The 17,122-nt window shown below is 46.0% G+C and overlaps 1 protein-coding gene across 1 annotated transcript in view; it reads left to right on the top strand.

Annotated features, from left to right (window-relative positions):
• LOC142579860 (ATP-dependent RNA helicase DDX54) overlaps positions 1–17,122 on the top strand; it is a 49,853-nt gene that overhangs the window by 13,432 nt on the left and 19,299 nt on the right. The window contains exons 8-14 of the mRNA XM_075690480.1: positions 456–666; positions 3,096–3,230; positions 3,705–3,793; positions 8,320–8,452; positions 12,282–12,349; positions 14,611–14,802; positions 15,261–15,436. Of these exons, the coding sequence (XP_075546595.1) occupies positions 456–666; positions 3,096–3,230; positions 3,705–3,793; positions 8,320–8,452; positions 12,282–12,349; positions 14,611–14,802; positions 15,261–15,436 (1,004 nt within the window). The remainder of the gene's footprint in view (positions 1–455; positions 667–3,095; positions 3,231–3,704; positions 3,794–8,319; positions 8,453–12,281; positions 12,350–14,610; positions 14,803–15,260; positions 15,437–17,122) is intronic.

The raw sequence follows: 17,122 nt of genomic DNA, 5'->3' as shown, positions 1-17,122 counted from the left end.
CAGAACCATGAAATGAAATATACGAGGGGCAAGAATTACAGATTATTGCTCTAAAGTATTATGGCAATCTGGCATTATTGCTCTGAAGGACTACCATAGGATGCACAAATACACCCCTTTAGAGTAACTCCACCATCTATGCCACTGAGGACTGTCTTCTTCAAGAAATTGTTTTGAGAAGTGTTGCATCTAAGAATCTTTATCAAATGAAGAGTAGACTTTTGAAAGAGCCAGTGCTATCTTTAGCAGCCAGGGGTATCATGGGAAAGTCGAGAGGTGGTTTCTGGGTTTCACTTTTCTGGCAATGCCACATGCAGGTATCGGGATACCGACACTCAAGCTTTGCCATTAAATCAGTGTTTCTCGCGTTCACCAGCTCTTGGCTAGAAAGTTGACTGTTGTTCTCAGCCTTACTTTGTCCCTCCTTCCCCCAACCTTTTCTCGACACACCACAGATTCTGGAGCAGGCAGGTGTGTCCTGCACATACGTGTACAGCAGCCTGGACCAGGCGGCCCGGCGCATCAACGTGTCCAAGTTCCGGGCGAAGCAGGTACCCGTAATGCTGGTCACAGACGTGGCTGCCCGTGGCCTGGACATTCCACTTTTGGACAATGTGGTCAACTACAGCTTTCCTCCACGGCCAAAACTGTTCGTGCACCGCGTCGGTAGGTGCAGCTACCGTGTCGTGCCGTTTGTTGTTCTTCAACTTCAACGAATCGCTTTAGAAAACAACGAATTTGGGTTAAATTGGCGGATTCCCTGTTTGTTGCTCTCTTGACATTTAATCAGCTGGAAGGGAGGCATTTGTGGATGCCTGCTGTGCACTTTGTAAATGTAAGCACTGGTACAGTCGACTATTGTACAACAAACCATAATAATCCAGCGGAAAAAGCTCCGTAATGTCCAAAGTTCATCCTATCCAAAATTAGGTCTGTGGTATGTTGTGAAACGGTATGTTGTGAAACGGTATGAAACGGTATGGTATGTTGTGTTGTGAAAGTTTTGCATGTCCAGTCATAACCACATATATTGAACTTGCAAAAAAAAAAGCCGAAATTATTTTTATAAATTGTGTAATTCGATATAGAACTTTTAAAGAATTTGACAACATAAAAGTACATACATATAGTAGAACTTCGTAGATATGATCCCGTTATGTACAATTTACGGTGCCAATGTTTGCAATTGAGAACACAATAAATGTGGAGGTGTCTGAATACCAAATAGTAGATTTCAAATTGAATCAAGAAACTAAAGCCAAATATTTAATCGAATAGTATCAAAAAATTTAACACAAATTTTTATGCTTACTGATTTCGTGCAAGAAATGCAGTGTTGCCAAGTTAGTCTGTGTGCTCGCATGTGGGCAGAAAGCTCCAAACTGCATGAATCTGCATACATGAACACTGAACACACATATGCGATATGATACAGTGGTTAATCAGCCTGATCTTTGCACATGCTTTCCTGCTTCCTATATGCACTGCTTTGTTATTCTCTCTGTCCGTGTAGCATTAATTGCTTCGATTGGTCCGATTGACCTGGTCAAATCTTGTACCGATAGAGGTTGCACGCAGTGGGAATGCTGCGTGTGTCAAGGCACCGACCACAACCCAGTCATTCACTGTATATTCGGAACGTTCGAAAAACTGAATATTCAAGAAATTAAATACTAGATATTTGATTCGCAAGTCAAATTATTAGACCTTTCATATACAATTCATATTCAAGTATTCACACATCCCTAGATAATTGACCCAATACACTTATGCTTCTTTTTTGTCGGTTCATATGTTCCTGGAAAACACAATCTTTCAGGACCACTATTCAGTACATCACCAGACTGCAATTGTACGATACATTTTTTTCTGACCTTTAGATCCCGTGTAAACAAGAAAAGGTACAAGGCACGGCCAATCGTGAACTGTAACTGCCCATCACAGCAGCTTTCCCGCAATACTCAGCCGTCCGCCTCACCTTGAACACCAGCTTGCACTCAGTTTCCTATTCTGCTAGCAGCAAATCTCCTCCCATTTGTCACATGCCACATTCACAGCTATTCCTACCAACCGTCTGGCGATGAGGATCTTCACCAATCTGTTTCACAGCATGTGGGGCCTAGTGCTGTCAGAAGTGTACTGTACGCTCTTAGTATTCGGCAACCCAAACGCGACGCCGTTCCCTGCTGTAGGCAGAGGGATAATAATAATATTTGGGGTTTTACGTGCCAAAACCACTTTCTGATTATGAGGCACGCCGTAGTGGAGGACTCCGGAAATTTTGACCACCTGGGGTTCTTTAACGTGCACCTAAATCTAAGCACACGGGTGTTTTCGCATTTCGCCCCCATCAAAATGCGGCCGCCGTGGCCGGGATTCGATCCCGCGACCTCGTGCTCAGCAGCCCAACACCATAGCCACTGAGCAACCACGGCGGGTATAGGCAGAGGGAAGTGGTTGTCATGTATTGCTCTGGTGGAATTGTATTCCAGCACCACCCACCAGCTCAGATTTAGTTTCAGTTTCCCCTTGCAGTCCTAAAAGACTATGCAGTAGGTTATGACAACGTGTGTCTCAGGTCGCACAAGCCCCACCTGCTCGACACCCGTCGGCATCTCATGTCGCAACGAATTGCACCGAGTGGGAACGTCAGAATTCCCCCCCCCCCCCCCCCCCCCCCCGCAGAATGCTTCGCTTAAATAAGCTGCTGACTCAGGCTGAATTCGAGGTGCACAAGTGTGAGTTTGCCAAAGCTGTAAAAGCGACAATGCATGCCTCTAGCTGTTCTGGCTCCACCGTCTCGGTGTGTGTTGGCACCCCATGTTGCAACGATTTGCACAACACTTCGCATTACATGATTATCATATCAACTACAGTTGAGTCTGCCAGATTTTTTAATGACTTGTGATCGTATGTTTTGCCAGTTAGTACATTTTTTCTCACTTTTCTTTTTCCAAATGTATGAGGAAGGTTCTAGTGTACTTGCTTCAGACCAGTTATCCAGTACACACTGAAATTTCAAAATATTTTATGCAAACAAGTACCGAAATCATGGCATGCATGTGATGTTCATTCCTTCACGCACTCTGTTTCAGGACGTGTTGCACGAGCGGGGCGCACTGGCACGGCGTATTCCCTGGTTGCACCAGACGAGGCTCCATACCTGCTTGACCTGCATTTGTTCCTGGGACGAGAGTTATGCTTTTCCAACAGTGGCTCCAGCCCAGAAGGCACGTGCCGTTTCTTTCTTCCCTCTTGACCCTTCATCCTTTTAAATGAGCAGCTCATCAGCAGCATGGGCCAGGCTGCGGTATCAGAACTAGTTCTTGGCCTAACTGGTGTTTGCAATTGGACATGTTTACTGCTACAAACGCAAGGACGTACTGCCCGCATATTCATCTGCGTTTCTACACGTTTATGTTCACATTTTTGGTGGTCAGTGCAGCCATTTTGGTCGTCAACACGCAAAGGATGAGACAAACATGAGTGCCAAGGTTACTCTACTTTTTTCGAAATACCACTGGTAGCAAAGTTTCCTGCTGTCCAATCAAATTTGCTCCAAAGAGGGTCTACTACATCCTTGCTTATGGAGTTGCAAATCAACTACCAAACAAACGATACTGTGTCTGAGGAACGAAATGTCCTAACTTCGCTTGCAGCTGTGGCTCTACTATTCTGATGGTGACATCGCCTTTTTATCGCAGAAAGTGGCCTCTGTGGCCGAGTGCCTCAGGCAGTCATCGACGAGGAGTTGGAGCTGCTTCGGTGTATGCAGCAACAGTCGACCGATCTGGTATGTTGCTTTTCTCCGTTCAGTTGGTCATTTCCCAGACCTGCTTACAAAGCAGTACAGTGGAATCTCGATGATACGATCACGGCTAATACGAATTTCTAGATGTTGCGAATTTTTCTGTGGTCCCGGCCGAGCCCCATCACTTTGCAACGTGCTAGAGAACGGTTGTTACGAATCAATTTTCGACCCGCGTCGGTTGATACGAAAATTTCCGAAGACACTTTGGAAATTTTAAAGTGTGCTTGGCGGAAGCCAGACGCTGCTGCCGTCTGCGCTCCGCTTCCCTAGTTTTGCTGTTCGGTGAAATGGCCGGTCGCTGCTGCCGTCTGCGCTCCAATTAATTCGCCTTGGTGTTCGGCGATATCGCCTGTCGCTGCTGCCACTTTCGTTCTGCTTCCCTGCCTTTGGTACCCGGCAATCTAATCAGTAGCTGTTGGCGTTTTCGTTCTGCCTGCCTTGCTTTCACATCTGGTGATATGTTCATTCGTCGCATGCGCATTCGCTCCTTGATCTTCTGGCATTTGGTGTTGGGGGAATCCGGCGTCCGCTGCCGCTTCCCCGAACCTCTTGGTGTGCAATCAGTGGGCCGCTTCAGAGCTATGGGTCTCACCCACTTGACTGCAAGGAGACGTCTGACGAAGGAGCGGCGGTGCTGTTGCCACCGCCGACAGCCGCGCGCTCGTTCTACCGCTACTGTGTGACGTCACGGTTGCTATGCGCAGCTGCGCCCCCCACCGGCGTGCCGGTTGCTAAGGAGGGGAGGAGGTTGCGCCGCTGCCACGGTGTACGAATATAGTGAGGTGTTGACACTGCGCCCGTCGGCGCGTCCATAGTATGTTCGGCCGCGGCGGGGCGCACCCTGTAGTTCTACTGCGTGACGACAGATGGCGCCGCGACCAGCGGGCTCAGATCAGTGGGCTGGCGCCTTGAGATTCCACTGCCCACGCTCGATTTTCGAGTTTAGTAGCGTGAGTACAACTGGAAAGCGCTAAGAAAATGGTTTACATGTAATAAAATCATGCGTGTGTCAGGCCTAATGCTTTACTGATACGAAAGTATCTGCTGTACAGCAGTTAATGATGTCATGCGGATCGCGAAGCACTTAAAGCCCATTTCCCAAGACGCGGTGTCGCTTGTTGCCTGTGTCAGGCCGTGGGAACGGGCGAAGAAGCACAGCGATTTCGCATCTAAGTTCTGTAGCGCAGCAGCGTGGCAGCAGCTGAAGTGCACGGGGTTTTGGTCTCTTCGAAAATACTTTGCGCATGTCCGGCGCCGAGGGCACCGGCTGCACACAGCGGCACCGCTCGCTATTGTTGAATTGGCTCTTAACGGACAGCTGCAAGAATGTAGGCATTGACGGGTGGTCGTTGTGGCTTCCAGTTTATCTTACCTTCCAAAGAAACGTTCAATTGGATCTTTATTCATCTTGCTTGTCAAGACATATTTAAAATTGTAATCGTGCAGGAGAGCATTGCGAAGTTCTTTTGTGGATTTTGATGAGACTCGAAGGTCCTCAGATGTGCTCTTGGTGAGGAACATGTCTTTTGTTATCAAGCCACATTGAAGTTCCTTCTCCCAGCATATTGAAGATGATGTCGCTTAGCTGCTGGCTCCAAGGCTATTTCCGAGTCCACAGGTGTCGCAGCGGGCAAAGAAGCTTGCAGATGCTGCGTCGCACTCTTGTCGTCGACTTTCGGCCGACGTCGCTTGGGTGCTCGCCCAGGAGGCTCCCTCTTAAAAGGCTGCTTTCAAGGTCTGTTTGGCCGTGTGAGGTACTTTGGGCAATCTGGAAATAAGGTGGGAACTGCGTCTTTAGACAGTACAGGCCTCTTTTCGGCATTAAGCAGCACTTTTCCATTGAGCTTCGCGTAATGTATCCGGGATACCACGTCCTCTGAAAAACGCTTGGCACAGACATGGTCGGTGGGTGTCAAGGCACACGCTCGTGCAAGTCCAGTAGCGCAAATTGCAGTTCGGGACGGAACACTTTCTTCCCATTGCAAACACGTCTCCAAAAAAAAAAGCGCTGCTACTTTCGTCTGCGTAATGCCCACCATCGCTACTCTATGGCGATGAAAGCTAAACACAAGGCCATCAAACACGGGAATAAAAAAACGTGTTCAAAACACCAAGGAAGTGCAGCCGCACCAGCAAAATCTGCGATGTAGCGCAGCACGCACGTGGCAGCTCGCCACGATTTGGGACCGCATTTCACAGTGCCCTCTACGTCAGCTGTGACCACGCCCCCTCTCTTGGCTCGCTACCCCCGAACATATTAGAGAGTTTTAGAATAGGGGCCCCAAACGTTTTGGGGCCCCAAAGAAATAGCGTCGAAGCCACTGCGCATGCGCAAGACGCAAACTGCCTTTGGGTTTTGCATTGGGAACGCTATTTCACCGATTTAGCGGGAGCCCAAATAGGGGCCCCAAAAGTTTTGCGTCGGCAAACATGGCGGCACCCATCGAAGCACCCATCGAAGGCTCTAACCTAGCACCAAACTGGGTTCGATTCGCAGTAACGCGTGAAGTTCGCAAGCTAGGAGAAGTGAGTGCGGTTATCGCTTTCTCTCAACAAGCGTGTGTTATGAAGATTGACTCATTAGATGTCACTGATTTTGAATTCGATTGTGGATTTTATGGCTCATAGGCCTAACACGGCTAAGCTTGGCTGGTGAAGGCTAGTAAGGTTGGTTTGCTCAAAACTAAGCGCAACTAATTGTTTGCTGCTTACAGAATAACCTCTAAATTGTAATTAAAGGCAAATACATGAAAGCCAAAATTATTATTCCTATCATAAAATGGTATATATTATTTAATTATTTCTAGTAGCTTTTCTTTGACGCCGTAGTGGCGCTGTCAGCGCAAGACGCTATCCGCAAACGTAAAACCCTATTCTAAAACTCTTCACCCCTACGTGCCCCAACGCTAACACCCGCAAAGCTCTTTGGGGCCCCAAACTATTGGGGCCCCTATTCTAAAACTCCCTATTGTGGCCGCGAGCGGGCGGCGCTCTGGCACGCTGCGAGGGGAGAGTGTCAACACCTGTCTGTATACTTCTTACACCATGGCCGCTGCACAGAGGAGAGGCCACAGTTGGCACGATTCCAGTGCACGGACGGACGCGACCGCGAGCATGAGCCCCACCGACTGCAGTGAAAGAGAACAGCGCGCAGTTACGCAATTTCTCCCTCTCTCTTTTGGTGCGGAGGCGCGGACGCGGCGCCGGACAGTGCGGAGGCCGCGACTGGGCGCGAAGAGTTTGAAGCGGTGGCACTTTTGTTGCTTTTGTGCTTTTCCTCCTTTTCCGCGTGCCATCGGACCGCGTTCTTTGTCATGGGCTGCGGCGAAGGACCACCACCGGCGGCTGAAACACTGCATGCGCTCGAAGTTCTGAGGCGTGCTATGGCCGCGGATGAAATCAGCGACGACACGTGCACGCGTTTTTATGGATTTGAACAAAGTCTGCTAATTGACCTGACAAAGAAAAAGAAGCAGAAGGACATTAGAGACTTCTTCTTCAAGAAATAAATGCTTTTTACGTACGTGTGCCTGAGTGAGTTCACCTCTGACCTTTTAATTTAGCTAGTTTTAATTGTTTCGATGATACGAATTTCGGCTAATACGAATATTTTTCGTGACCCCGTGAGATTCGTATCATCGAGATTCCACTGTAACATGATGTCCTCCCTTTATGCACATAACAGTATTCACTGTTACCTGCTTCGTTGCGCTGCTGAGCTGGAGATCGCAGGTTTGATCCCGGCCATGGTGACCACACTTTGACGGGGGCAAAGTGAAAAAAAAAAAACACTTAGATACTTGGATTTAAGTGCCTGTTAAAGAACCTCAGGTAGTCAAAAATTTATCTAGTCTCCCACTACAACGTGCCTTATAATCAGATTGTAGTTTTGGCACGTAAAGCCCCAAAATTCAATTTTTTTCTCTTACCTGCTTTGGTAGTTCAGTGGCTACAGCCTTTTGCTACTGGACAAAAAGTTTTGGGTTCCGTTTCTAGTTGTGCTAGACAAGTTCTGCTAAAGGTGGAATGCCAGAAATGCTTGTATTTTGAGCATCTGGTGCATGTGAAAAAACGACTGAAAAATGTTAAGGTTAATTTTATTTTACGTGTCTGTCGCAGGTTACATCGTATAGGTCACCAGTTCACCGTTCTGCCAAGGTCGAGAGCTCTAATTTACGTACGAAATTCGTAAAGAAAGATGACAGCTGGGCTTAAAGAGATAGAGGGGCAGGGTGGACCCACTGCACTCTTGAGGGTCACAAACTTTTGCAGCATGAGACGTTCAATTGTGTTCTGCACCTCTACATTGCACTCTTCATTGCACACATTGCATTAAAACAAAAAAGAAAGCCTGCTTTCTTGCACAACACAGTGAACGTTGAAATTGCATCACTGTCCAGTGTGATAACCTTGTAGACAGTGGTGGCTGTTTGCAAGTTGAAATGCTGTTCGCTTATCATTCTCTCCTGTATTGGGAACCGTTTTTCATGAAAAAACCTTGTCTGCAGCAAAACATGGAGCGTGTCTGTAGTAATGCCATGATCCAGTACCTCAAGTCTCGGCCAGCCCCCTCGAGCGAGTCGGTGAAACGCATGAAGCAATGCCTCCGTGAGGACCTGCCACCTCACCCACTCTTCCAAGGTGGGCCACTCATTTTACCTTGTAAAGATTGTCTGAAATGGTCTGAAATATTGTGTGGTTAAGCTAAGTATGCGGGGGCTCATTGCCTTGGTCACTAATGTGGGTCACTAATGTGGGCCTTGATGAAAATTGAAAGGGTCAGCCCTACTAACAGCAGCACTTCCTTTTTTTTGGATGAGGTTCATTGAAATTAATCTGGACTAGGGTTTCCCATTCTAGGCTTTGGAGAACAGAGGAATTTCATCAGCAGCATCTTCAAGGTCTACGAGCACCCGGTAGATATGAGTGTCTTCACCCACTCTGTTCACCACTTGCTGAACTATTTGCCTTATTTCTTTCTCTTAATTCTTTTGTTTTTACTTTAGTTATTTTTCCTTTTGACTTATCATGTGTCTGTACATAGGCATCATCATCCCTGTTGAATGAACAGTTTCGTGTTAAATACATCCAAGCACTGCAAATATTTGGTAGTTGCAGTTGGCATACGACTGCTAGTCCTATCTTTCACTGAACTCCGGATTGAATATATGCAAACTCAAACCTGCTGTGTAATGAGTCTTCACAATTTAACTGCATTTGGCTGTTCCTTGAAGAATGTGCAAATAGCCTTATTTCGTGCCTAGACTATGTGCACAATCGGCTGTGCGGGAATACAGGAGCCTCAGGACACCGAAGTCCCCAGCTCACTATGAAGGATTGTGGAACTCCCTTGAGGTTCGAGCACCTTTGTACTGAGTTGCTCAACATATGTCAATGCATTGTGAGCAGCCCACAGATTTAAACAACAACATGCCTCAGAGATCAGAACAACGGCCTCCAAGCGCCCTGATCACTTGTGCTTGAAGCCACATCAACATCATTTCGGCGCCGTGCCAGAGAGCATTGTGGCATCGTGCAAGCGAGGGCTCACATTATTGCCGAAGCCCGGATTAAAAGAAAGATGCCGGGTGCTCAGCATAGAAGAAAAATTAGACATTGTTCGTGCTATCGAACGTGACACGAAGAAGTTGGCGCTGGCACGCGACATGGGTCTACTGTTGACTACGGTGTGTGGCATTTGGAATACGTAGAAGTTGCTCGGCAGCGCTGCTGAGACCACGAAGAGATGTCGGCTATAAGGTTCGACTTTTCGTCGTCATTGCCTCTGTTGTTGCCCAAGTGTCTCCTAGCCACAGTGATGAGAATGACATGGGAAGCGACAGCACGGGCGATTCAGGCCCGACAGTAGCAGAAGCTGCGCGTTACGTCATCCTCATGAATGCAATCGTCGCGACGAGAACAGCACCCCACAATGAAAAAGGCTCCCCGCGACTTCTGCAGTGCTACCGCGCGCGTGCACGGAGAATACGTAACGCCAACAAGCAATTTGCCATACGAGTGTTTGCCGAGAAGAGAGGGCTGGCTGAAAAGCTGGCATGCAGCTTCAGTAAGTTCGAGGCTGCTGTCGTCGCTGCTAGGCTGCGGCGGCATCAAATGAAAATAACACTTTTGTCGCGCGAAGTGAATAAATACTGCATGTCTTTTTCCCCTTTCATCGCACTCTCTCCGAGTTCCGTTTTTGACAGGTAATGTCCGTGTGACAAGTGGGCGATCTCATGCTATTTCAGTTAAGCAGTACTACCATTTAGTACATGCTTTTTCCGAGCTCCGGGCAACTACGGTTTAATGAGGTTTCACTATACCAGGTCACAATGAGGTCCACAGAGCCCTTCCGACCAGCCTCGTACTTAAAGAGGGCCTCCCGCTGGTCCTGCCATCTGCGAATCATTGATGTTGAGCCACGGCAGAGTATCCCTCCTTATCGACCAATGAAATTGCTCGTCTCTCGAAGCGGGCATCATGTTGAATGCGCTATGTCGCCATAACGTCATGAATAAGTGAAGTCGAAGCGCAGAAGACCACGGGGTACTGCAGTACCATAACCATAACACAAGCACAGCAAAAATGTTGCAGATTTCAACCAAAGCAAGTTTTGACTTCGATCAACTTGTGTATGGATTGGATAGAGATATAAAGGTACAGGTTGCCAACGTAATGCTAAAAGTAGTGAACTCTAGTATATTTGTTTTAAAATTGTGGATTTTGCCATTATTCTAACGTAAATGTATATATTTTATTTATCAGCCAGCTGCAGTGTGTTCACATGCCATCTTGTGTCTGCTTTTTTTTTTTTTTTTTAATCAGACGGTACCAGAGAGGCGTAGTGCAAAATGAGGTCGGGGTAACATTGCGTCATATAATTGAGGTTTTTAATACATTATATTTCTATGGGGGTTTTGCCAGGACCAAGCCAATTCGTCGTACAATGCGGGTCGTCGCATAACTGAGGGATGTATAATCGAGGTTCCATTGCAAATTAACAAGTCTGGTGTTACGCATGCACCAGCAAACATGAACACCTCTCACTCTATGACCGCGGAAACTGTCTATCAAAACGCTGGAGTGAGGAAGTGCTAGAGCAGGAGCAAGTGAATGCTGCCTCTCAATTCAGCGCAAACTAAGCGACAAAAACACAGTGCGGTGTGCCTAGGCGCATAGACTTTCTCCCCAGCACAGATTGGTTTCAAGATAGGGGGCATGCATGCAACTGCACCGTACACAACAGCTGCCGGAATAGAACGCCCCTCCTTCTGTTTGCACCAATCCCGCATGCAAGTTTCTGAAACTCCAAATGCCCGTGATGCGGCCCAATTTTCATCCGTCTCCACACACGTGATCAATTTCCTTTTAGTTGCAGCATCATGATGAACTCGCCGTGTTTTTGCAGTCAACACTTCTATGTTTATAGAGCAAATGCAGAAAATGGGAAGACAGATGGTGGACTAACCTAAGCACACATACTACAGCACATGGAGGAAGCTATGGCAGCTAGGCTCGAAGCACATACTAGGCGGCCATTTTGAAATGCTGATGGCAATATGATAAGGCATATTTAGGGTCATACTTGATTGTAATGTGCATGCAATTTCTTGACCTGTTTCATCGGAAAAAAAGTGCACATTAGATTCGAGTAAATACACTTTCTGCCTGTGGCTACAAGTTCGTGCGACGTACGCCACTTTCCAGAGGCAGTGCCTGCTGCTGTGCTTGGCCCTGGGTGCATGAACGTCGAGATTTTACACATCTCATATAATATGTTTGTGCAGCAAAGTTTCATTGCCCTGACGCCGTGCAACGCACGTGCAGACACTATAGATTGTAAATTACATTTAGCGCAGTACTCCGAGAGTGCATCTAAGGTTGGCTCCACCTATAGACAGCGTGCTTCTGCTGTTAACCAAATTCCAGCCGTTATAGTTCAGCACTTATGTGCCGGCAGTAACGAAACAAATAGCAAGTGACGCAAGCGCTTCTGTTTATCAAAGCAGATATCCACATATGTATTTGCTTTTTATACTCGTGTATTAGCCACACACAAAAAATTTAGGCCCAAGTGTACGAAAGTACAGTGGTTAGACAAGAGCATACTGTCTCTAGCCACGCTGGCACTGGTGGTCAGCAATTTGGAAACGTTGGCCTGAGTCACCTTTTCACTACTCTCTTTTTGTAAGAAAAGTATGCATTAAAGGGAGCAACTCGACTTTGTCACTTAACGTAGCTGCTGCTCTGTGGTAGTTCGTGTTCGTAGTTTCTGTTGTCAGTGTCACATGTAGCTTAGCTGCAACAGTGGCCAAAACAAGCACGAATGCTGTCACAGCCAAAAAAAAGATATAGTTATTACTTCATTGTGCCCACTGTGCTGCAGCAAAGGCCGAATTTACCACAGACTCTCGAATTGCCACTGACTGAAGTAACTGCTCTTCTTCTTCTTTTTGCCATTTCTCATCAGCCAAGTCAACGGAAGAAGATACAAGAGCCAAATTTCTACAAGGCATGAAGAAATTCAAGCCAGCCAGTGTGAGTTCACTGCATGTAGTGTATTTAAATGAACTGCGTGTATTGTATTTTTTTTTTTTTATTTGAACATGACGGTTTTTCTCTAGCCTCATAGTCACCCCCCAGCTCGTATGCAGCATTGATGAGTTCAGTTACTGTTTCACTGTGGAACCCGCCGTGGTTGCTTAGTGGCTATGGTGTTGGGCTGCTAAGCATGAGGTCGCGGGATCGAATCCCGGCCACAGCAGCCATATTTCTATGGGGGCGAAAAGCGAAAACACCCTTGTACTTTAATTTAGGTGCATGGTAAAGAACCCCAGGTGATCCAAATTATTCCAGAGTCTCCCACTACGCTGGGCCTCATCGTCAGATCGTAGTTATGGCATGTAAAACCCCATAATATATTTTTTTTCAGTGATGAATGCAGCATATTTTAAGTTGTTTTGAAACGACAATGCAAATAATTTGCAACTAACTAGTAGCTATTTTGGGCAAGGGTGTATTTTCCACCATGCCAGTGTGAAGGGAATTCCTTTGATCATTTGTTTACAGCGACAAGCTCTCACAGAACAAAGCACTGCCTCAACAGGTGGCTGACTACAGCTGTAGAAAGTGCCAGAAAGTAGCACAAATTGCGTCAATTTAATTTCAGTTTTGTGTATTGCATGAATTTTCTTTTTATGGCAATTTTTTTTAGCACATCACCAAAGCAAACCCATATGACTCTCACTCCAGCAGATTCAGAAAGAATAGCTTTAGGCCTCACAAGCATTGGCGTTAGGCCTTGTCAGTGCGACACGCTTACGATTGTTTAAGCTTATCGAAAACGAGCACAGCTACTTTAATGCTTGTGTGTGTCCACTTACTCGTCCCTGTTGTCAGTGCACTTAAACAATCCTAAAATTTAGGCTCTTACCCCTTTTTTTAAATTTTTATTTGTTCTGCTTGTCCTGATATACAGTCACCACAAGCACCGTGGTTTCATCTGCAATGCTTGCGGCGAGTAGTAGTTTAATTTTGGTTCAAGGTGTGTTGGCCACATGCCTTCAGAACCGCGGCGTCACCATCAACGATTGTGTCGATAGCAACCACGGTTTGCAACGTTTGCAGCAAGCAGTAGTTTCATTTTGACTCAGTGCAATATGCCCGTGCTGTGTCACAAACACAGCGGAAGCTGTCGAGGATTAAAAGCGATTTTATCACAGCCTGCACACTGGCATCAAACCCACCAACTACATCAAGATGGACGGACTATCTGTTGCCAACTAGCTCACTGGCGAAAAAATAATCTGGATGTGAACAAGGTAATGAAAAGCACATCTCAGGTGAAGACGCAGGTCTTGCACCATGGCTGCACTGTGAAGGATGTCACAAGGCCTTCTCCACTGCAAGCACTAAGCAGTCACAAGATGGCGACCATTGCAGCTTCCGCAGTGCTTTCGTGCAAAGTAGAAGCAGGATTTGTGGATTCATTCAGTAAATAAGAGTTTGTTGATGTATTAATAAGCATTTGTTTATTGTTCTCTTGGTAACCTGAATTATTTGGAATTCAGTTAACTCAAACATTTTTCCCAGTCCCATGAAATTTGAATTAACAAAGTTTTACTGTATTTCAAATGTTTGTCTCTCAGTATCATTAGGCAGTTTCAGGTGACGCCAACTCCAACCTCAATGTTCGCGCTGGTGAGGATGGCGATTAAGTGAGAAAAGCGATGACTGTTATGAAGAAACCCGTGTTCATTCATCGCAGTGTAGTCGACCTTTGTTATGCTACCAGAGAGTGAAGATTCAGTGCATGTGTCGACTGTACTTTTGTCTATCTGTAGTGACAGTATGACATTGGTTAAAATACGGACTGACGAGGTCATAGGCACGTGCACTTGCACATGCCAGTGGGTTGACAAGCTTTTTCGGCAACTTGTGTTCGCCAGTTGTGGAACCTAGTCCCTTATTTTCTGGTGAATTCTATCTTTCAAACTCCCAATTATTCAGACTTTGTGGCAGTTCCCATCGATTCCAAATTATCTGTCAGTGACTATAGTGAATGAAAAACTGGATTGTGTTGCATGCCATACTGAATTATAATCTGTTTGCTTTGGCCTCCACTGGATACCCCCTGAATTGTGGGTTCTTCCTTTGGAATCACTCACAACGGAGCAAATGAAGCCTTCCACAAATAAGAATGTTGTGCTAATGGATACTAGAAGTTTCCTATTCTGTTGCTGTGCAACCACTGCGGGACATGCAGTTGTTGCTTGCTCATGGCATTTATTTCATTGCAGACCATCTTTGAGATCGGGAGCACAGGCAAGAGTGCGGCATTTGCGGTCATGAAGAACAAGCGGCGCAAGCATGACAACCTCATTGAACGCCTCTCACTGAGGGCACCTACAAAGACGGAAGAAGACATGCCGGCAGCCAAGCATAGCGACACCAGCAGTTCTGCTGTCATGGCAGGAGAGGAAGAAATAGAGGTAGGCTCTTTTATTTCCTTCTTTCTCTCTCTTTTTTTGTTTTGTTATGTGCAGTTTTCACATGGTTGAGCCTTTAACAACATTAAGTGTAGTTTTCCTTTTACAAAGTTGCATTCGAGCAGGTACAGTCGCCTACCGATAACTCAGCAAGGACTGCCTAAAGTTTCGTACAATCTGGAGTCCGAAGTACGAGTTCGCCACAAACCAAGTGCATTTATTCCAGGAGTGGGCAAAAGTGTTTCAGGACACCTTTAAGAATGTCTACTTTCGCGAGCTTTTCGTGAGGCATCTAGTTGTATTTCTAACGTTATATTTTGCACACAAGCTGCTCTGTATCTGCGCTATCTGATTGAAACTAGCCTTATTGCATGGTCCAGAATAAAGTTGCGGATCACCTCGTGCAGATTCTTTTTCATGTAGCAAGTGGTAACCTGCTGCCACCCTCTTCTCCCCTGCAGAAAACCTTTGCAACTGTGATCAGCAATAAGACCAAGGTGCCCAGCAGGAAAGGTGCCAAGCGTGGTGCAGGCTCTGAGCCTGCAGCTGCCAAGAGCAAAAAGGCCAAGCCAGCCTCGTTCAAGGATGAGGAGTTCTACATACCCCACTTTGCTTCAGACTTCCACTCGGAGAAAGGGTGAGTTTTAAAGAGAACTATTTTGTTTTGTTGTTGTTTTTTTCAACTAATGTCAATGTGTAATGTATGCACTGCCCCCCGTGCATGGGCTGAATTGGCCTGCATTATTTTCAAACAAGTAAATAAATATCAGTCTTTGTCGCACTTGACACTGATTCTGTCCGCCTTCTTGCCATGCCTTGGCACCTTACGAGGCCCCTCTTTCCTTTACTGAAGGTACTGTCTTGATCACAGTTAGATGGAACATGTTAGTGCATGGCATTGTGTAGTGTCAGCACATTCTAATGCCTTTGATAGCGCAGTGCAACATGTTTCTAGGAGATAGTAAATAAGGATATTAACAACCTAATATATTCAACCAGCTCTGCATTAGTTTCCTTTGCTGTTATATGCGTTCTTCTAACACTGACACTTATAATCGCTTGCAAGAGCTCAATTATATCGCAGCTTGAATATGCATCTGTATTCAAGAAATCTTCAATCGATGACTTTGACTAACCATTTAAAATCTCTACAAAGCAATGCGGGTTGTTTTATGTTTTATTTTATCCCTAGGCAAGCCAGCATGCCTCTCATGAAGGTGGTTCTCTATCTTCAGAGTTTGGCTAATCAACACCCTCTTCATGGTCTGGTATTCATTCATAAGTTGTAGTATTACACAACACCTTATCATAAAGGTTTGTGCTGTTTACTACCCACCCATATACAGTTAAACCTCAATACAACGAACTTCAATATGTATATCAAAATTCTTGATGTAACAAAGTAATAAACTTTTTATATAACTTCATGTCCAGAGTACAAACACCATGTAGTTAGAACCTCAGTAGTACTTCTTTTGTGTTTACGCACAATTTAAATATTACGAAATTTCATTGCCACCAGAAATGAATGTCAAGGCAATAAATGGAAACTTCCGTGGATGTAGATGTTCAAATGGTCAAACTACATGAGGCTGCTTGTGAATGGACTTTTCAAATCACACGCTGCACACCAGAGACCAACTGACAAAGTGGAGCAGCGTGACGTTCCCTATAAAGTCCAAGTGCAGTAATATCCCATGGCACCCTGTACACCGCATGCTTTGGGTACGATGGAAATTGTGCGAGATTGAGCTGTGAAAGATGGCGTCTTGACGCACACCACACAAGAAAGCAAGAAGTGGGAGGGGAGCAAGCACATCTCCTTTTCTGGCCTACGGCTGTCGCTGTGCTTGGTTGTCAGCACGGCTGAGCACATATGCAGCCCGTGCACCCTCTTTTGGAGGTAATCTGCCGCAGGTGCAAGGACTGGCAGGGCCGAGATGGCCATGTGCCGTGTTTTCCTGCGCGTTTTGTGCTGGAGGTTAGTAATCTCAAGTTTCGGCGACACATTGAAGCGAAAAGCAGACGAAGCATTCTCTCTTTACTGCCAGCACTTTTCATGATGATGTCATCCTGCTGCGGGCAACGTTGTTGGCCGTGGGGGCGGAATGGACACGAAAGCGTCGGCGCCTTTGCTTTATATTGCCGATGTGAATATTTTGTCGACACAACATGAAATCATATTTTTGGTCCCCGACTCACGAGCTCAAGAAAATATTTTGTTTTTAGTTTGTTGTTTCCAAAGATTGCTCAATAATGCGGAAAATTTTGCAGTCCTTCCGTGCAAGAAAAATCAATTGGCAACTGTATTTATTTGCATAAA

Source organism: Dermacentor variabilis, chromosome 4 (assembly GCF_050947875.1).
Source record: "Dermacentor variabilis isolate Ectoservices chromosome 4, ASM5094787v1, whole genome shotgun sequence".
NCBI classification, from domain to species: domain Eukaryota; kingdom Metazoa; phylum Arthropoda; class Arachnida; order Ixodida; family Ixodidae; genus Dermacentor; species Dermacentor variabilis.
This window is presented reverse-complemented; position numbering and strand designations above follow the sequence as displayed.